The sequence below is a fragment of the Callorhinchus milii genome, unplaced genomic scaffold (assembly GCF_018977255.1).
Source record: "Callorhinchus milii isolate IMCB2004 unplaced genomic scaffold, IMCB_Cmil_1.0 Scaffold18, whole genome shotgun sequence".
Taxonomy (NCBI): Eukaryota; Metazoa; Chordata; class Chondrichthyes; order Chimaeriformes; family Callorhinchidae; genus Callorhinchus; species Callorhinchus milii.
Window position 1 is genome coordinate 4,991,082 of NW_024704759.1, and position 21,094 is coordinate 5,012,175.

Here is a 21,094-nt window from a genome sequence, read left to right on the forward strand (position 1 = left end):
CCGCTCACTCATAACATCAGTCACTGACATCAAATGGCTATCAGTGAAAATCGCTTTCCCACATGCAGAATCTCTTCGGTCTGAAACCACATGTTTTACTGTCAAAAATATATTATACAGCCCTTGAATCAATTTAAAAATCCAGTTTTACTGCATTGAAAAATAGCAGGACCAAATGAAGATTCAAATAGACGTTTCAATCTGATGTGCTTTGTATGATTGGTTGTGCTCTTGCTCTCCCAACTCCATCCAGCAGTACCTTCGCTTGTCCCCTTCTCCCTCTATCTTTTCGCCCACGCTCTTGACCACTTCCCCCAACCCCCCACCAAAAAAAAATTCCCAGTGTGCCCGTGCCTCCAGTCAACCTTTGAAGTGTTTTCAGATATCCTCCTGACTTGAAAGGCGCTATTTAAACATGAATCGAAGCCTGGCAACTCAAATGGAGTTCTATGAAGTACTTGGATTTTAATGCCGTCGCGGCCATTGCTGACTCTCCTGGTGAACGTCCAACCTGACATCGGTTGTCGTGTGACATCACATCCGCCCACCACTTTTGAATTTCTGAGCCTGGACTCACTGGGAGTAAAGCACTGTCCCCCCCTCCCCTTGCTAACCCTGCCACTCTGACACCCCCCCACCCCCGCCAACCCTGTTCGCTCTTAGTCTCGGCGTGCACATTTTGGTTACCATCACCAACCCGAGCTGCTTCCCCAAAATGATCCCATCCCTGTCCTCTTCTCTCCATTACTCCCACTCTGTCCTCCTCTCCCACTATCCTCCCTGACTCCTATCCCTGCTTGACCATCCCAAAGCCTCCCTCTGCTCCAGCCTGCAAATCCTCCTTCGGGTCCACCGTGGGAGTCGCCGCTGGCTGCCCCATCCCCCATTCTCACCGCAAGGCCCATCGGTCCCTGACCCTGCGGGCCGACCTTTCTTTCCTCATCCACTTCCCCACCCTCCCTGTCAATCCTCCCACCCTCACCCCCACATTCCACCACCAACTGTCCCCTCCGCATTGGCCTGTAAAATGTCCACTACGTCTCCAACAAAACACTTACCATCCAAGTCCTCACTGTCGATGAAAACATCGACATTCTCGCCCTCACTGAAACCTGGATCACTCTAGACAACACGTTCCCTTTGACAGAAACCACATCACCCGGTTGCACTTTCCATCACACTTAACCTAACCTTCGTGGTAGTGGGGTGGCTCTCATCTCCCGGTCCCCACTAGGTCTATCCCCTTACTCTTCTGGAACCTTCCCCTCCTTTGAGCACCTTACCCTTTATCACCCCTCCAACCTTTCACTCAAAATTCTCCTTATCTATCGCGCCCCCCAAGCCCTCCCCCACCTTCCTCCCCAACATCTCCACCCTCCTATCTTCCCTCTCCCTCTGCTCCGAATGCCTCCTCATCAGATTTTCCTTCACTTCACTTCAACCCCTCCTTGCTACCTCTGCTGACTACTGTTCCCTCCTCTCCTCCCTCAACCTCTCCCTCCACATCCACTCCACCACCCACCTCAGACCATTATTTCATCTCCCTTAACTCCTCAATCTCTCTCCCCACCACCACCCAACCCACCTCCATCTCCTACCGCCCCAGAAAAAAATCTCCCCTCCCCCCTCCATCTCCGCTGTCTTGGAGTCATCTAAACTCCTCTGCCTCTGGGCTGCCTCCGCCTTGGCCACTCTCCTCCACAGCTCCCTTTCCACCATTCTCGATGCCCTTGCTCCCCTCACTGCCCAAATTGTCTCCTACTCACGAAAGTCACCCTGGTACACCAGCAACCTCCACTCCTTTAAGGCACAAGTGTGTGCCACTGAACGCACCTGACTCAAATCCAACTTAATAGTCCGTCAGCAGATCTGGCTGGACCTTATCAAATCTTACTGCTCCGTCCTCGCCTCTGTTAAATCGTCTTTCTACTCCAAGACAATCTCGGAGGCCAAGGACAATTCCAGGCTCCTCTTCTCCATCACCAACCAACTCCTCCGCCCACCCTCGTATGCCTAGCCCATCCTCTCTTCCAATGCCAACCACGAGGCAATGCTGGATTTCCTCAAAACCAAAGTCGAGGGGATCCTCTCAGCTGCCTCTGCCCTTCTATCTGCTACAGCCTCCCCATCTCCCACTCCCATTCCAGCCCCTAACCATCTCTCCCTCCGCACCTTCAAACTCGTTTTGCCTTAATAACCCTGGACTACGGAGGGAAATGTGCTGCCTAATCCAATGTATGCAAGAATAGAGGGCAAGGCAGAGGTAGCAGAGAGAAATGAAGGTGTTGCAAAGAAAGTGGAATCCTGTAGCTCAGTGGTCAGAGCACCCTCCTCGCAAGCAAAAGACCTGGGTTTGATTCCTGTCAGGGTGAAACGTTGGGCAAGTTTCCTTACTCCTCACGCCTGTGTTTACCTAGCAGTAAGTAGGAATCTGTTTGTTAGTTGATTGGCGGATCACTTTCCTGGGGTTAATAATTCCTTCAATAAAAAAATAAACATTAATAAAAAAAATTAAAAATAATAATATAGTCACTCAATCCGGGTTTGTTTGTGAGGACGCTGCTGTGCGCAATTGGCCGCCTTGCATCGCCCACAAAATATACAGTCAATTCACTTTACAGTATATTCTGTGAAGCGCTTTGAGACGTCTCGAAGATGTGATGAGGCGCTATAGCAAATGCAAGGATTATTATTATTATTATCATTATTATTATTATAAAGAAGGAAAAGTCCAGGAATTAACTGCAATTGCAATTGGGGTCCTGTTGCTCAGTGGTTAGAGCACTCGCTTTGCAAGTGAGAGACCTGAGTTCAATTCCAGGCAGAGGGCGAAACCTTGGGCAAGTTTCCTTACTCCACACAGAGCCTAATAATAATCCCTCCAAAACCAAAAACAATAATAAATTGGTCATTTTCAATCTACGACTGTTTGTGGGACATTGCTGTGCGCAATTGGCTGCCGCGTTCGCCCATAAATATACAGTCAATTCACTTTACAGTGTGTTCTGTGAAGCGCTTTGGGACGTCCTCCCGACGTGAAAAGCGCTATATCAAATGCAACGATTATTATTATTAATATTCTCATTATTATTATTATAAAGAAGGAAAAGTCCAGGAGTTAAACACAAAACACAGGTGGAGAGACGTTCGGCCAATCCGAGCAGCGGAGTGGCGGTGAGTGGCAGGTTCGGGAACCAATCGGGGGCAGGAGATGGGACCGAGCGCGGTGAGAACGAGCCAATGGGTGGTGGCGGTGGGAGGGGACGAACGAAGCGCGCGCTGAGGGCGGGGCCGCGCGGCGCCCCCCCTCCCCTCCCCCCCTCCCCCCTCCCCCAAACCGAGAGCGGCGCCGCTGCTCTTCATTCCGGACGATGGCCGCCGCCGCGTGCGGTCACGGCAGCGCGCACCGCTTCCCGGGCCTCAGACACGGCGCCGCCGCCAGAGGGGAACCGCCGCCGCCACAACCGCCACAGCAGCAGCAGTCAGCGAGGAAACGCAGCGATTCCCGGCGGAGACAGGCCGCCCTGCACTTCCTCAGCAACATCTCGCTGGACGGCCGCCTGCCCCTGGACGTCACCAACGGGTTCGCCGAGCCGGAGCCGCCGCTCGACGACGGGTTGGCCTCGGTCGGCCTGGGCTGCGTCCGCTGCATCTCGGCCGTCCCGAGCGGCGCGGCGGTGACGCAGACGCAGACGCCCCGGCCCGGGCCTGCCCCGGCCCCCGCGTACGCCGCCGGCCCCGTCTTCGTGCTTCCCAGGGACGCGAGCCTGTGCGCCCAGGCCCAGGCCCAGGCCCAGGGGGCCGCCGAGGGGAACTGCGAGGCCCCCGGGGCGGCGGGAGCGGCGGGGACGACGGGGACGACGGGGACGGGGACTCCGCTCCTCAAGAGCGCGGCTCCGGGGCTGCTGTCGCCCGCACAGGCGGCCGGTCCCCTCGGCCTGGACCTGCAGAAGCAGAGGTGGGTTTGTCATCGTTGTCAAACAGTCACTCGGGTCTCGGCAGCCTCTCCCCCCCCCCCCGGCTGTCCTGTCAGGTCAGACCGGCGCGGGGTTGTTGTTAATCCCCGGGATAGTCAGCCCCCGAGGGGGGTGGGGGGTGTGGTGGGGGGTTTGGAGGTTGCGGTGGTGGGGGCTGTGCTGGGGGGGTTGTGGGTGGTGGGGTAGGGATTGTGGTGCGGGCTATGGGGGTGGGGATTGTGGTGGGGTGGGGGGGGGTGTTGTGGTGGGGCGTTTGGCGGTTGTGGGGGGTGTTGGGTGGGGGTGGGGGGCTGCGGTGGAGAGTGTTGGGGTGGGGGCTGGGGTGGGGGGGTTTAGGGGTTGTGTTGGGGTGGGGGCTTTGGGGGGTGTTGGGGGGGGTTTGGTGTGGGGGCTGTGGTGGGGGTTTGGGGGGTGTTGTGGTGGGGGCTGTGGTGGGGGTTTGGGGGGTGTTGTGGTGGGGGCTGTGGTGGGGGTTTGGGGGGTGTTGTGGTGGGGGCTGTGGTGGGGTTTGGGGGGTGTTGTGGTGGGGGCTGTGGTGGGGTGGGGGGGTGTTGTGGTGGGGGCTGTGGTGGGGTTTGGGGGGTGTTGTGGTGGGGGCTGTGGTGGGGGTTTGGGGGGTGTTGTGGTGGGGGCTGTGGTGGGGTTTGGGGGTGTTGTGGTGGGGGCTGTGGTGGGGGTTTGGGGGTGTTGTGGTGGGGGCTGTGGTGGGGTGGGGGGGTGTTGTGGTGGGGGCTGTGGTGGGGGTTTGGGGGGTGTTGTGGTGGGGCTGTGGTGGGGATTTGGTGGGGGCTGTGGGGGTGTTGTGGGGGGTGTTGTGGTGGGGGCTGTGGGGGGGTTTGGGGGGTGTTGTGGTGGGGGCTGTGTGTATGTAGCTGATCGGCTGGACAGCGGTTTGTTTATGTTAAAGGGACCCACGCGAGCTCGGGCTGGTCTGGGCTCCTCCAGTGTAAGTGGGTGTTTCTGAAACAAAAGCAGAAGTCGCTGGGGACACGCAGCAGGTCAGGCAGCATCTATGGAGAGAGGAACGCGAGTCGACGTTTCGGGTCCACGACCTTGACTCGCTTCCCAGCGACTTTTTTTTTGTATTCAGAATTCCAGCATCTGCAGTATTTTCATTAAGTGGCCTTTCTGTCAGATTGACGTATTCTTTTCACTTGTCGCTTGGAGATGTCTCGTGAAGACGTGATAAGGCGCTATATCAAATGCAAGGATTATTATTATCAAGGTATGTAGCATCTCAGGCAACTGTTGTTTGAAGGAGCCCTTCAAATAGTCCTCTTTCGAAACGTCAAGTGATCAGCTCTGTCTTTGCCAAAATCAACTCAGGTATTCATTGTGAATACAATAATTCTACTGTATTCACTCCTACGTTCTTAAACTTGATCTGCATTAGCCTGACAACACTGACATTGTTTGAAGCTTGGCTACTCTTGAGACGTATATTTGCCTTTAAAGGTTGTAGCCTGTGATGAGCAAACTTCTTTATTTTTTCAATGCCGAATGCTTTAAATATACAGTGCTGCCTACTGATTTAATCCATTGAAGACTTTTGAATTTAGACCAAGTATGTTTTCTGCTAATGTAACCTTTAAAATCCAGGCTGTTGTTGAATCATCAAATACCTGAATACTTAACCTGCAAATATGCTTTTGCAGAGGAATTTTACATTCAGAAATTATTTAAAGAAACGTGTAGTTGGTGATCATCATTTGATAATGATAGGTTAATCGAGTTTTGGTTTTGCAAATAACCTATGTTTTTCCATCTCGCCTCTCACTAGAAAATTGACACTTAGTTGATTGGCTGCTATTTAAATCCGATCTTGTGTGTTGTTTGATAAGTAATTTATGATTATACTTCTATCCGGCTGCATTTTGTTTTCCTAAAAAAAGATAATAGGCTAATTTGTCTTCATACTGGGGACAAACTATTTTTGATTGAGAAGACTGTAAGGGAATATAACTATATGTATCCTGTCTCCATGCAGATGGTTCCTGTTTTGATGGCACTGGCTTGTATAGCGAGAGATGGTTTGTGATGCTAGCAACCTGATTCTGTACCTGACCCCATGAATGCACAGAGCTTATAGGCCCCCATACCAGCAGCAAACATGATATATGGCTAATTAATGTATTATTTTGGAAGAGTGATCAAGACACTGGTAGGAATTCCCTATTCTCCTTTGAAATGGTGTAATGGGATCTTTAAGGCCCTTTAGCAAAATGACTCTTTGATGTAACTCTTCATTCAAAGGCAATTTTATTCTAAATCCTTAGTTTAATTCATTTTATTATTATTTTAATGTGGAGCTTGAAATTACAGCCTTCTGTTCCCAAGTTGCTATCAACTGATCTAATTTTGTACAACATATACAAATCAACTATTTAAATATAGAAGTAGAAACTTTTGTGCACGTAAAAACTTTTGTAAATTTTGTGTGGCTGAGTTCATATATTATGCATTTGATAGAATCCTTAAAAATAATTCATGGAGTACATTGATAACCTTGCAAAATACTTCACAATAAACAAAAGCTTATTCTTAGTTGGATAACAAAAAGAATTGTGTGACATTGAGTGTGTGTTTTATGAACTCAAGTGATTTATTTTTTGTTCCAGTGATCCTTGCCAGTTATTCCTTTTGTGTCATATGAGCCGTGATATTTTACCTTTATATATTTCTTCAGTTCAGGCTTCCTTTTCTTTGGGTGGTTATCAAAGAGACAGATTAATATTGTTGACATTGTGCTCTCCTTGTGATATGAGTAATTTTAACAGAGCTGTTGAACCGATTGCAAATCACTGCACATCATTGAAAGAAAATGTAAATGGAAGATGCACACGTGGATGAAGTGGTTTACAGAAAATAAATGTGCCATGAACGTAGGCGAATGTAAGTCATGAACGATCCAATTCATACCTCAAACAAAAAATTACAAGGCCTTTTTTAGGATTAGTATTTTCCTTCAATCTCTTCTGATTCCGTGGATTGTTGTCTTATCATTATGTGTGCAGGTTAGTAGTGTTCACATCGAGGAGATCGCTTCAGAGAAACTGGACTGTGATACAGGAGCATTAGCATGAACGTGTACAAGCTAGATTGACACAGACATGTTGAGAGAAACCAATAGATAAGTGAAAGATTGCAATCAGTTAAAAGGGATTGGATAGAAATGATAGCAGGATTTCGTACATTAGAGCACTAACAAAGGTTTTAATCACCATTGTCCTTTTGACTTGAAGAGAAATTAATTCTGCTGAGCAAGTCGTATACTAAATTCCAAACACGCAACTTTGCATGATTGTGGCACTGGTACGATAATTACATACAGCATTTTTCGCATAAAATAGACATCTTGAGGTGCTTTGCAAAATATGATTAGAAATGAATGTTAAATATGCAAGTAGGATTCTTTTAAGTTTTATGCTTACAACTTGCTGAACAGACAGAGCTTGGAAGCTGACGTTTTGTGTACAAACCCCACTGCAGTCGCGTGGTATGGAACTGCTCTCAGATCTCCTCGACTCCATGCACACTGTTTCTTAGACACACTCAATGTCAGTGGAGATGAGATTCTGTGCAAAATCTGCTGCCGTGTTCCCAAAGACCAGCACGGCAAAAGAGGAATTGAAACACTATTTTGTGGTGATTTCAGAATGGCTCTTCACTTTTTAAATATACGGTGTCGATAAAGTAGCAATTGTGTTGCCTTAAATATGATAGCAAATTGAACAGTCTTATCGTTGTTTCATTCATTCACTGTTGGGTAACGATGCCAGTCATTTTTATTCTATAAAGTAGTATTTCTATTAGCTTATTTTGAGTTGTGCCTGATACTGCAAAGGATTCCTGACCTTTGTTTTGACGTAAATCTAGAATATGGTTCATTTAAGCCGTTCTGTTCAGGAGTACCTAGTTAATTGAAATGTATTAAACATTGGCTGTCAAATTATTACAGTGGGAATAATAACATTCAGCTCCTTTCATCTGGGATAAATCTCAAACCACTTTAGAAATACATTAGAGAGCATTGAGCGGAGTAAGGAAGATTAAACGATGTGGACAAAAGCAGAGATGTTGTAGAGATGAACCTTAGTTGAACCATGAATCTGAGGCTGGTGAATCCAGCACAGAAATACTATTGATGAATTTCCCACTGGGGACCCCAACCACTGTATGGAAATAATTGAAGTGCAGGTCTTAGGTATTCCTTATTCTGGAATGGTCCGGTTTGGCCTCTTTGTCCTTAAGATCATTTCTTAGATTTGTCACGCAATAAGAGTGACTGACTAAATGCCATCGTGTCACAACTTTATGCAGAAAGTTCACAATTGTACGAGTTTAAAAACGCCCAAATGGGAAAGACTGCTGAATAGATTCCTCTAGAGGATTTGTTGAAAAAGGTTATGTCTTCGGGTTATTGCTCGGCTGGAGAGTAAACAGCAAATACCATATGGTCATGATTACATAAAAGCTTCACTGGAATTCAAGGTCATTCTTGGAGGGCTAAATTTAATTTACTTTCAAGTAGCATATGTGCATGTTATGTAAGTATTGTGGAAATAAACAATACAGGAACAACATTGAGAACATTTCTTCTTCGATTTCCTGAAAGGTGACTTTTGTTATTTGCGATAGTTGACGATAGTGGGGTAAACTGCTTCCTCAGTTCATGAAGCCTGATTGATGTACTTAGAGTTCTCTTTTTTAAAAAAAGCTGGATTTTTAGAAAAGTACTCAACTGTGTTTTAGATATCTTTATAAATATAATTAGCATTTACAGTAAACAAGTGGAATAACTCGGGCTGCCAACTGATTGATGTCAAATTCAGTTGCTTTGTTCTGTTGGAAAGTAGACTTGCAAGTTTAACCTTTTATTACAGTTTAATCTTTAATCAAAGCAAGAAAGAACCTCCAGATTTGCACCCCACTTTCATTGATTTTTTTTTAGTAGTGTTTTCAGGCTTGTACTCAGGCTGTTTTTTGATTGCAGCCTTTGACAGGCCAGTTTCCCACTTCTAACAAACAGTCGTGGATTGAAGTGACCAATTTTATATGGTCAATTCTAAAGCATTTTTCTTGTGTCCAGTGGAATTAACAAAAATACACCAAACTAGATCACAGAAAAGTAGGTCAGTGGATCACTGCTTCCTAGAAAGAAGATTCAGATGTACAAAGGTCAAATAAGATTGTCTGAACCTGAAAACAATTGCTGGGGAAAAGTCTGTTAACATGTGTTATGGTTGAATCTATGTGTAGAAGGTGTCTAATCTAGTAGATTTTTACTGGATATTTTGAAGGATGAGGGAATGTTTCGTCCGCAAGTGTTATTTAAATGACTGGTAATTTCTAATTCTGAAAGAGTGCTACTCCATTCATTGTAATTTGGTATTGTTAGTTCACCAAAGCTATTTTCCATTTTCACAGATCTAGAACATCATCAGGATCTCCTCATCCAAAAAACACAAAGAAAGTTCACTTTATCAAAAACATGCGCCAATATGACACCAGAAACAGCAGGTAATTGCTTATCAGAATGTGTTTTCGCTGCGCTGTATCCTGTTTAAATGTGGTTGTTAAAATTTATTTAGGAGTATGTATTATCATTGGTCTTAACTTTGTGTGTCGTTATTGTCATGCAATGTAACCAAAGTTAGCTAGTTCCATAAAAAACTAGAAATGAGGAGAGTTTGGCCTACTGTAAGAACTTTTAAGATGTTAAATACCAATATTATGTTAAATGTTGGGTATCTGGCAGTTAGATGATTTACGCAAGCCTATGTTTGTAGAAGTTCTAAATCATTTTGTCAGTATTGATCAATCAGGAATGTTTAATTTGCAACCCATTTTCAAGTTGACATCGACACTCCAGGCAATAAGAACATGCAGTCTTTTTTATTCTGTGCTCTCTTCCAAAGTGAAACTGGCCTGAGCTTGTCTTGAAACAAAATACTGTAAAGTACTTCTGGCAATTTGTATTTCAGGAATTATACACAGGATTAGATACTCAATTTATGCAGGCTAAGACCTGACTGCAGATATATTTTAAAATAAATTCATTGGTGGGGCCTTTCTGACCATGGAGTATAAAATATATGCATGGTATAACCTTGTTGTGAACCATGTGTATTGAACCAACGAGTGGATTATATTGTAGTCGGGTCATCATGAAATACAAGTATTCAAGGCCGGTCTCAAGACCCTTCTCTTCGACCATCCCTTTGGTCTTCCTCCCACCTCTCTGCCTTCCCTCACCCCTACACCACCCCTCCCCCATGTTTGGGTCCCGAGATCTGACTGTACAGTGCTTTGAGACATCCTCCCGACGTGAAAGGCGCTCTATAAATGTAATGTTGTTGTATTCTGTGTTTCTTGCAGCCTATTCCCAGTGAAACCTTTGCTAAGTATCAATATTATGACATGGAAGGATTGTGTAAACTGATGGATTTTTTGGGTTTCTGCCATGTACAGTCTTGAATGTAATTGTGAACTGACATATGATCTTCTTGATTTTTCAGGATCGTTCTTATCTGTGCAAAAAGGTCACTGTGCTCAGCTTTTTCTGTATTGCCTTATGGGGAATTCATTAACAATAGGTGAGGAACTTTTTGTCTCTTTAAAAAGTTTGATATCCCCAAATAAATGTAAGTAATTAGACACTTCCTGTATTATTATAATGAAGTTAGAATCCCATACAAAGAGCTAAATAATTATTTCCAAATGTTATCTATTCAGCTCCAATTTGCAACAATAATTGTCTGTACAGTCTTTTTATACTAGACATAGAACATGCAAACTATCAACTGTTCACTGTTTCTGAAACAAAATTATGTGAACTATTTTCCTTCTTTATGTGCATTGGTTCTCTCTCTCACAGCGAACCAATCTGCTTTATTCAGATGTCTGATATTTGAAGGTTGGTAATGGGCCTAGTTAAAGTTTTTGGCTCTTGCTCTATAAATTTAATATTTCAAATTACTATTAAAAGAATCAAACCTACACACTCATCATTCTAATTTAGAATAATAATTCTTGCATTTGATGTAGCGCCTTATATTGTTGAAACATTGCAAAGCACTTCACAAGACACACTAAAGTGTAGTGATTCTGTATTTGTAGGTCAATTTCCATTTCAGTTAAACCCTGCTTTGCTAATTGCTGAAATGGTTTTCTTCTGCCACTGGGTACTATTCTGGTGCTGATCGGAGACAATGCATTAGACTGAAGATAATACTGCCTAATTCTTTGTTGGATCTGGATTTACGTCAATTTTAGATCAATAGCACTCAGTTTCTCATTATATTCAATAATATATGAATTTTCCAAGATTTTGCTTTTGATTGTCCAGCACTTTGTTGAATATAAATTTCCTTCACTTTAAATTTAGCATGTTGTTGACATCCGTTCTGATTGATGGGAACAAACCAATGGGAACGGATGCTTTGTAGAGGAAATCGCAACAGGCACTCCATAAATTCTACAAAGGAATTAAATGGAAAGTTAGAGGTTGGCAGATCCATAGGAAACTTATGCAATGTTTTGTTCATTATCAGTGTAAAAGCTTGTGATCTCTTTGGCACAGAAAGTAAAAAAAAAAAAAAATTGATAGAAATTGGTATTTAGAAATCAAGCTGACTGCTAATGTTCCAGTTGAAAAGCACTGTAAGGTTGGAAAGATGGCTAGTTAAAGTTTCTGTTAGTATAGATTTATGAATGTCTGCAGAGAATATAGATTAATGGCATCATTAACCAGAGCATACAGTTTAGGTCGACGCTCCAGTGCCGTGATGGGGGCTGGTCTGCATTGTTGGAGGTGCCGTCATTCAGACTTAAACCAAGGTCGGTTTGCCTGTTTAGGTGGGCATTAAAGATGATGCTATTCGAAATGAGAAGGAAGTTTCCACCAGTATCTTGGCCGACAGTCCTCCAAATAAAATGTGATTCACTTTTTGGCTGTGAGGGATATTACTGTGTGCAAAAAGGTTGCCATGTTCGCTTACACTCAAACTCTTCAAATGATAAGGCACTGTGTCAAATGCAAGGATTATTTTTTTCATGATTTCAAGAACTTCACAACAATTTCTAATTCCGTTGTAAATTTATCTGGTTTGGCCTTCTCTTCATATAGTGACAATAAGTTGGAAGGACAAAGGCAACGCAATCCTTCAGGTGGTGGTGGTTCATCAACAGACATGATTTTGGGACTTGATGGAGTTGAACTGGGTGCGGACGGAAAGGTAAAAATGATCTGCATTTCACAATAGGTGTGCATGAGCTTTATGTTGAGTGAATTTCGAAAATTTAGTTGGAAAATGTGTGCAAGTCTAAAAATTAATTGAAGACCATTAGTTTAACAGTATAACACACCCCTAAATTTTTCAAAACAATTTGGAATGATCAGGATCTGTCTGTAAAATTGTCTGTTTGATCGAATGCTATACAGACCTTGTATGGTGAAAATATTTGGACTGTTACTTTCAATTCTTTTTGAAACTCTTTAAAGCAGCAGATATTGACACATTTTACCATTAATACTCCAGCTTGCATTGTCTTTCAATCTATGAGCACTTTAATGAATTACTGACACGGGTTCACTGCTTGCAGTTGGCCAGTAGCATTATAAACATGTTGCACATGAAAGATGCTGAATGTTGAAGTAAATGTCACCTATATTCAGACTTGGAACTCAGAAATCTGATGTGCGCCAGAAACTTCAGGACCTGAGAAGGTTAGAACAGTCTGGTAAAAGTTGAGAGTGAAAATTATGTAGTATTCCAGATGTTTGTTCTGAGGGGCTGTCAAATTGATGATTCTATTTGTAGTTTAAGTGCAGGCTTACAGCATTGAGACAGCTACTAGTTTCATGAACACCCGCCTGTTTTTAAATTCATCCTTTACTGTTGATAAGAGCACTGTTCCTCAGAACAGAATATCTAGGGCAATGAATCAGGCTCACCTTTACTCCATCCTTGGCCATATCTTCAAGTCCTAGTGTCTCCCTGTCTGCCCCCAGGATTGATTTATAACTTTATAAATTGCAATTTTTGGAATATAGGTGCAGTTCATTTCAACACCGCTTTGCTCCCCCCACTTATCCTATTGTAGTTCTGTAGTTTTTAACAATTATTTTGAAACCTCGGTGGAAAACCAGGTCAACGGTGTAGGACACCACAGGTTTGCAGAGAGTAGTAGAAGCATGAGATGAACCAACATTCTGGATAGATTTTCAGGAAACTGAGAAATATAGAGTGTTCTTCAGTTTTCAGTCCCTGTGACAGAATGAGTTGAAGTAAGAGCTGTGATTCAAACACAATGGGGATGCACAGAGGAAGAGTGTTGGATGGTGTAGTTGGAGCATGGAGGAATGAGGGCAGAATGTTCACAAGAGCAATGGCCATAATAGTATTGTTAAAAGCAGAAAGATCAGAGGTTGAAAGGTAGGGATCACCCATAAGACTACGAGCTTTTTCTTGTATCTGTCCAGGACTGTGTGAGGCCAAGAATATCAATAAATGAAGAAGGACTAAAGGTGGAACCATTAAAGGTAAGAGGTGGAAGCTGATGGTTGAACTTGTGATAGACATGAAGAAACTGTCTTTAATAAAAGCACCAAGATTGTCATTGCTGCTGAATGCTGTTGAGACAATTAAGGTTTAGTGATTCGGCCATTGGACAGCACTGAGGAGGAATGTAGGTTCTGTGCATCGAGAGTGTGCTGTCTGCCGAAAGTTGATGGAATGGATTCTTCAGCAAAAGAGTGCTCAGAGAGTTGGATGGTGCTAGAAGCCATTGATAAAGAGAAGGAAGAAGCGTGATAAAATAGAGCCCTGGAGGAACTGCTGAGTTGACAGAGTAAGAGAGTGAATCACAAACTATAACACACACAGATCTTCCTTGAGAGGAATTATATTGTTATCAGTATAACTGGAAATGGAAACTTCTTCACATGTGTGTGATATCAGATCCTGTTGAAGGCTTTGTTCTGTATTTTTTATAACAAGACGATAACAAATAAATCATTAAGAGTATTCACAAAGGTTCTTTCTGTCAGTTAAAAATGTTGCTGTCAATCTTGATTATACAAGAAGCTTTAAAGTGATAGACAATTTGTGATATTAGCAGCTTCTACAATGTTAGAAAGGTATAAGCACACGAATGGTAGTTTGAAAGGTAAGGTTTTAAAATAAGGTTACTTATGTGACAGTCATGGCTAGTTTGATAGTCAGATTAAATTTTTCAATTTTATTGGATAATCCATGACTACCTGGGTATTTTGTGAAAGGTCGCATTTAACATCCTCAGTCAGTCATCAAGCGGTTTGCAATATGTGAACTCCCAGTCTGTGTCGGTTGAATTTGCAGTGGCTTGGATGTTTGTGTTGTAAAAATTGCACAAAAGATTTATTTGGTCCACATCATATATCTGGAGGGATGTTAAATATGCAAAGTTTAATGTTACTGCTTTTTATTTATCCCTTGTGCTACCAAATTATGGAATTGTAGAATAATAGGCAAGTTATTTTGTGCATCGCAGTGGACTTCTAGGTAATATGCAAGACTATTTACTGTATATTTCTTCCTGTTTCAGTCAGTCTCATATGCACAATTTCTGTATCCAACCAATGCTTTTGTGACGCAAAAGAGTGTATCGGAGGTTTCAGGTCCATGTCTACCTGCTCGAACTAGCGTGCATCGAAATGTTGCATCTGGAAGAATAAGTAATGCCACAGTAGCAATGGAATTAGGTATGAGACTTCTTCTTTTCAAAGAAAACTATCTCCATTGATTTACAATGTTCAAGTGTCCCTCAGATGAAATCAGGTAATTGGCTGCCACGTTCACCCCAAATACAGTCACGCCACTTTACACTATATTCTGTAAAGCACAAATCCTCCCAATTTGAAAGGTGCTGTACCAAATGTAAGGACGATTATTAAATAATGCAAATCTCTAACCTCAACTGCAACCATTATTTAACAAGGTTGTAGGTAGCCACGTTGATATAAAGACGGATCTTTTAATATGATGGAATTTACAGACCCTGATATACTGCTGGTCCATATATAACCCGGATGTAGCATGGACTTGTGGTGTGGTACATCAGGGTTATTTATATATGTGTATATATACTTCCTGCAATGACTTGCCAGCTTCCTTTGCTTAGGTGCAGAACACTTCCAGAATCTGAGTAATCACAACAATTGCACATGCACAGCTTTATTATTATTATTATAACATCAGCAGCAACCTGCTGACCTGGAAGTGTTACCCAGTTGTCATGGTCCATGATAACATGGAGTCTGATTTCATGGAGCCAAACTACCATTTTCTAACCATTCATACTTGGGAATCAAAGAAATTTGTCTGTGTTTATATTTGCATATGGCCAAATATGCAATTTCTTTTTCTTACCCAGTATTTGCATCATTATGAGGTCAGATATAGCACAGATAGATACAGATAATGTACTATTTGTTCCATGGGTGTGATGTGCCATCATTTTCAGCAGATGAGTTAAAGGAGAGCAGTACTTAAATGTATGCCCAGTACACCACACTGAATTTCAGGTTAAGTTATTAAAGATCTTAAACAGCCAGGAGCACTCATGGCTACATAAATGTTTAAATAAAAACTTAAGAGCTGTCCAATGTTCCACCCTGAAGCCTTTACAGCTTTTAAATCAGTGACAGAACAGACTCTCACTATGGTATGAGAGTTTAGCAAAGAAAATGCACACCTTTCATTTTGCTTTCTGTTTTGTCTTTAGGGAGTGAATCCGGAGACTTGATAGAATATGATCCTAATCTTCTGGACGATCCACAGTGGCCATGTGGAAAACACAAAAGGGTTTTAATCTTTGCGTCTTACATGGTAAGCACTTTTTGTTGCAAAAATTGTTGACTGTTCTGGTGTGCAATTTTTTTGCTCTTTATCGAATAACATTTCCATTCATTTTTCTGTTGTATTTCTCTCAGTGTAAGTTATGGAGGTGGCGGCAGAAATCTAACCAAAGAGTATTATGCTTCCGTGGAAAGTTAAAATCAGTGATCGGCTATGTATGAATTTTCAATACGTTTCGTGTCAGAGCAGGTTTAGTTTAGTAAAATATGATGAACAATAAAATCCTTTATTCTACGTCATGCTATTCACAGCCAGTTTCCAATCTAATCCATTCACAGCTGTCTGTATCCTTATTTCCTATGAGTACGTTACATCTGGTAGATTAATGTTATTTTAGTCCTTTGACATTTTTGTCACTTATTCCAATCGATTTCAAACTTTGCATAATTTGTTTAAAAATAAATGTATTTACGATCCTTTTGTTTGCAATATAAATACATTCCCTAAGAAAAAAGCAATAACAACAATGGAAAAATACCATACCTCCTGGTGAGGGATTGTTGGGTGATTGAGCAGCTTATGTAAGATTGGTGCATTACAGGTAGATTAACTGAAGGTTACATAAATATAGTTAAAGGATTTTTAAGAGGTAACCTTGCCAAACAATTTGGAATTTGTTATGGGGTTTGTGTGGCTTTTTTTAGACTTGTGCTACAGAACCTTGTGCTAATTTAAGCTTAGTGCTATTTTATCTCTGAATAGTGCTTTGGACCCTCCAATTGTGAATGTTTTGATACTCTATAGTCCTTTCACTTCATTTTCTCAATAAAACCATATATATATTTATTTAATGTAATCTTGTTATTGTATAGATATATATATATATATACATACACTAAATGTTATTTGTTGAAATGCTGTTAGCATTCCTAGGTTTTGACCTTGTGCCAGTTAGTTTGGAAGTTGCTCAGCTGTTCAGCATCGCTCCCTAGGCCTCTCTGTCACCAGTCATTCTGATTGTTGCTGCTTTGCTTGTTTCTCTACCTCACTGGGTACTTTGAAGACCTACCATACTATTTGGCCCAAATATATATTGAAAATACATTTAGTGCATGACCCTGGTGTCCACGGTCCTCGCGGTGTTTGATCTTTTTAGGGGAGTGATGGAAATCCATACAAAAACAGTAATGAGTGACTTGCGAACAGGTAACGTCCCAGTAATGATCTCTCTCTTTTCTCCCCCCCCCCCCCCATACACACACACACCACAAAATGCAGGTATAAATCCTGGAATCCCACTTGGACAAACATTTTGGTTTATTCAATCACCGCTAAACAGTAACGAATGTTTTATTTTTTGGTTCTATTGACATTCTGGAGTTACAGGAGTGCTCACTTGTAGTGTCTGGTAAACACTGCCCATATATTCTTTGCTGTTTACTATGCTAAATCTTTCAGGGAAAAAAACAAAAGATTTAATTTTTAGAGCCACAAAAGATTTTCAGTTCTTTTTGTAAAGTTACAACAGGTGACATGAATGTGCTTAGCTTTGAAAGTTTGAGAATTTAAAGCAATTTCCCATCACATTTGCATCCCATCAGTGCGGATCTTTATAATTTTCAACTCTATAGTGCAGTCACAATATACTGTATATCATTCTGTGTGGTCCTCACAAGGAAATGTTCTTGTTTTTTGCCATCAGACAACAGTAATTGAATATGTGAAACCATCTGACTTGAAAAAGGACATGAATGAAACCTTTAAAGAGAAGTTTCCTCACATTAAGCTGACACTCAGTAAGATAAGAAGGTAAATTGCACTGCGTACTTTTGACTGTCTTAAATGTCCATTTGTTGAGACAACGCTGGACATTTCTGTGCCAACAATTTTTTTGTTGTAATAATAATGAACTTTGCATTTGATAAAGCGCTTTTCATGTCTTCTAGACCTCTCAAAGCGCTTCACAGAATACACTGTAAAGTGAATTGACCATATATTTGTGGGCGAAACGCGGCAGCCAATTGCGCACAGCAGTGTCAGACAAACAGTTGTGAATTGAAAATGATCAATTTATTATTGTTTTGTTTTTTGGAGGGATTATTATTAGGCGTGTGGAGTAAGGAAACTTGCCTAAGGGTTTGCCCTTCCTGGACTTGAACTCAGGTGTCTCGCTTGCAAGGCGAGTGCTCTAACCACTGAGCTACAAGACTCGACAGGACTTCAATTGAGAATATGATAATCCTTGCATTTGATATAGCACTTTATCATGTCATTGAGATGTCTCAAAGCGCTTCACAGGATATACTGTAAAGTGGATTTACTGTGTGTTTTGTGGGCAAAACATGAGAGCGTGATTGCTCTGTGCTTGTGGGTGTGTATCTTAAAAAATATGATATGGGAATGAATACATCTGTGTCAATGAAAACAATCTCTCATGAGCCAATGAAGACATCCTCTCATGAGCCAAGCAAAGAAATGATAGTTAAAGCTGTAATCATGAATTGACTTGTGTACTGCGATTGCTGGAAGGCTTAATTGGGAATGAGAGATATTTTGTTAGTGTTGCATGCAAATTGGAAGTGTTTATGTTAAGCAGTTTCAAACGTTACAAAAAGACTTTTTTTTGAGTCTACACATTTTGTTTTCTTTCTAGCCTGAAACGGGAGATGCGGAACCTAGCTGAAGAATGTAACTTGGAACCCTGTACTGTAGCTTTATCTTTTGTTTACTTTGAGAAGCTTGTACTCCAAGGAAAAGTCAACAAGCAGAACAGAAAGCTTTGCTCAGGTGCCTGCTTACTGCTAGCAGCCAAAATCAGCAGTGATCTCAAGAAGCACGAGGTTAAACATCTGATTGATGTAAGTGGAGCATTAATCACTTTCTTATTTGCTGTAGAATTAAACGTAAAAGTAGCAAATGTAACTGTATAAAAATAAATTTAGAAAAAAGTCATAGCATAGATAAATCGAGTAATCAAATTTATGCTGCATTTGTTTCTGGATTTGTCTTATAAGTTAACACACATTGAATAGGCATATTAGTTTATATTCAGGCTTTCAGTTTTGATGTATTAGCCCAAAACTACTTAAAGTCAGAACCCACATAAAGTGCTCCAGAAAGAAAGTGAATCACTGCTGTATGTAAATCTCTCAGAATAATGCACATCTGACAGTATTTAGAAAACCTGCCTGCTCAGTTTTCGGAACCTCATTATTACCTCATACTGAGAACCTTCATGGGCTTAAGTGGTTAAATTCCAGCAATGCCCCCGCTTTTAGAAACACACTTTAAGGCACACTTAAGAGGCCCTGATATCTTCCCTTATAAGTGCAGCTGTGTTCTCCAAGATTAATCCAGTAGGGTGTGTGTGTTCTTTGTTGAGAAATTGTACACAACGAAACTGGCAAACAGAAACTCCTGTTGTTCTCAGTATTTGTAATTGGGAGGCTCTTGAGCATTATATTTATTTATATATATATATATAGAGAGAGAGAGAGAGCAAGGAGATCCAGGGTGTGTCAGGCACCCATCTGGCCAAAAAGATTAATTCAGCAATTATTGAGATCTTGAAGTCTTGTTTTATTTGATGTGTTCCATTTTAATTTCTATTCTTTGAATCCGTCTATACAGAAACTGGAAGAAAGATTAAGATTAAACTCCAAAGAGCTGGTCTCTTTTGAATTTGCAACACTTGTGGCGTTAGAGTTCGGCCTCTACCTTCCTGGGAAAAAAGTGTTTCCTCATTACAGGCGCCTTGTCCAACAATCTTAGGCAAGACTACATTCCTACTGAAGACCACAAACTTAGGACAAATGGGAAGACTTACTCTGAAATGCTGCAATAGTTTATACTGTGATTCTTTTCCCATAATGAGCAAGAAGTTACTTGCAAAGTACTGATTCAGCCAGCTGCCATCAGTTTTTTTTTAATACCAGATTTGTGCCACTTTTTTTTAATGTGGAAGCACTTTTATATAATTGGATGAACCTCGTGAACTGATATATTTATGTAGCATCTGTTCTATGTCACGTGACATGATTATATTGAGAACTATACCAAAAATTGAGGAATGGGTACCACAACGTTCCTGGACTGGCGCTACTGTGATTTCACTTTCTATGCTGTTTCTTCTTCCAAGCATTGTTCTACTGTAATGGTAAATAATGACTGCTCTTAGTTGCACAATTAAGCAAGCACTCTACATTAGAGCTACTGATTCAGCACATTTATAGTGCTAAGCGGTAAATATGTTTGGGAAATTTTTGTTTTTCTCTGATGTATATATTATGTGAAAATGTTTAGTTTTCAATAAAAATTGTACTACTTTTTATGTCAACTCCATCTAAAAACTTTCCTTCTAATAAATTTGCAACATCTTCCATGGTCCAATTCTTAACCTTAGCATTGGAGGTAGTTAGGAAATTAATAATGTGTTAGTAATTAAATTGGTCATTAACTTTTTGTGGAAGATTGCTATGTGCAAATGAGCTGCCGCATTCTCCTACAAATGGTCACTCCACAATAAAATCCTGTGATGCGCTTTGACCACTATACCAAAAATTATCAATTGAAATGATTATTAATGATTATTTATTGGAAATTGTAATGTCAAAATCCAATTTGACTCCTTTAAACTTAATTGGGAACTCTAAATTGTTTGCTTTAAATGTTCTGATGTGTTGTACACTTTAAAATGTGTATTCAATTTATCCAAATCTATATTGCATCTTAATTTTTGAGGCAAATTTTTTCGGAATTGTATGACAATTTCATGGTTTAGTAGTGGAACCAGGGGAAGATGAATTCGGAAGTTTGCATATGGTGCCAACTTTTACTAGACGATGGTTTGCAGCTGTTGGACAGCAATTCTTTAAAAACTGTGAAAAAGCACAATACAATCACCTATTTGTTGAGGTGTCTTCTCTCTTTTTGTTTTGCAATTTCTGTTACAAAGGTTTTCAACTCCCGATTGTAACTAGTCTGTTACTTAACTGTTGCTGAAATGTGCATTGTTTTACTTCATGGAGTCTCCAGATCAAATTTGGTTTATAAAGTACTATGCCTATTTATTTGTTGTATGTTAAGGGAAAAAATGAGAACCCACTTATTTGTTACCTGCATTATTTTCTATCCCATTTCCGTGTTGCTGTAGACAAGCAGAGAACTATTTAGGTAATTCTAAATAATCTTTGGCATTTTTCTAAGCTATGTCGCACCGTGTCTCTTGTTGTACACATTGATTAATTAAAAAGCTTTAATTGGTCTGTTATACAAGTT

At 41.3% G+C, this 21,094-nt stretch overlaps 1 protein-coding gene across 2 annotated transcripts; it reads left to right on the forward strand.

Moving 5' to 3' along the window:
• Window positions 1-3,855: 3,855 nt before the first annotated feature.
• cables2b (Cdk5 and Abl enzyme substrate 2b) lies at window positions 3,856-21,086 on the forward strand. Of its 2 annotated transcripts, XM_042341698.1 has the most exons (10): window positions 3,856-3,958; window positions 9,405-9,497; window positions 10,496-10,573; window positions 12,106-12,214; window positions 13,462-13,521; window positions 14,565-14,721; window positions 15,744-15,847; window positions 17,520-17,626; window positions 18,471-18,675; window positions 19,448-21,086. In XM_042341698.1, exons 2-10 carry the CDS (start codon window positions 9,469-9,471, stop codon window positions 19,586-19,588), a joined length of 990 nt encoding a protein of 329 aa, XP_042197632.1. In that variant the 5' UTR covers window positions 3,856-3,958; window positions 9,405-9,468; the 3' UTR covers window positions 19,589-21,086. The 2 variants fall into 2 exon arrangements, with proteins under 2 accessions (XP_042197632.1, XP_042197633.1); XM_042341699.1 differs by lacking the exon at window positions 13,462-13,521.
• Window positions 21,087-21,094: the final 8 nt, after the last annotated feature.

Bases quoted from the DNA above. Each gene is read 5' to 3' on its own strand.
- cables2b (XM_042341698.1), top strand. From the start codon at position 9,469: ATGCGCCAATATGACACCAGAAACAGCAG. The intron at 13,522-14,564 runs GTAAGAGGTGGA...TTCCTGTTTCAG, and splicing joins TAAAGGTGGAACCATTAAAG to TCAGTCTCATATGCACAATT. The intron at 18,676-19,447 runs GTAAGTGGAGCA...CCGTCTATACAG, and splicing joins AGGTTAAACATCTGATTGAT to AAACTGGAAGAAAGATTAAG.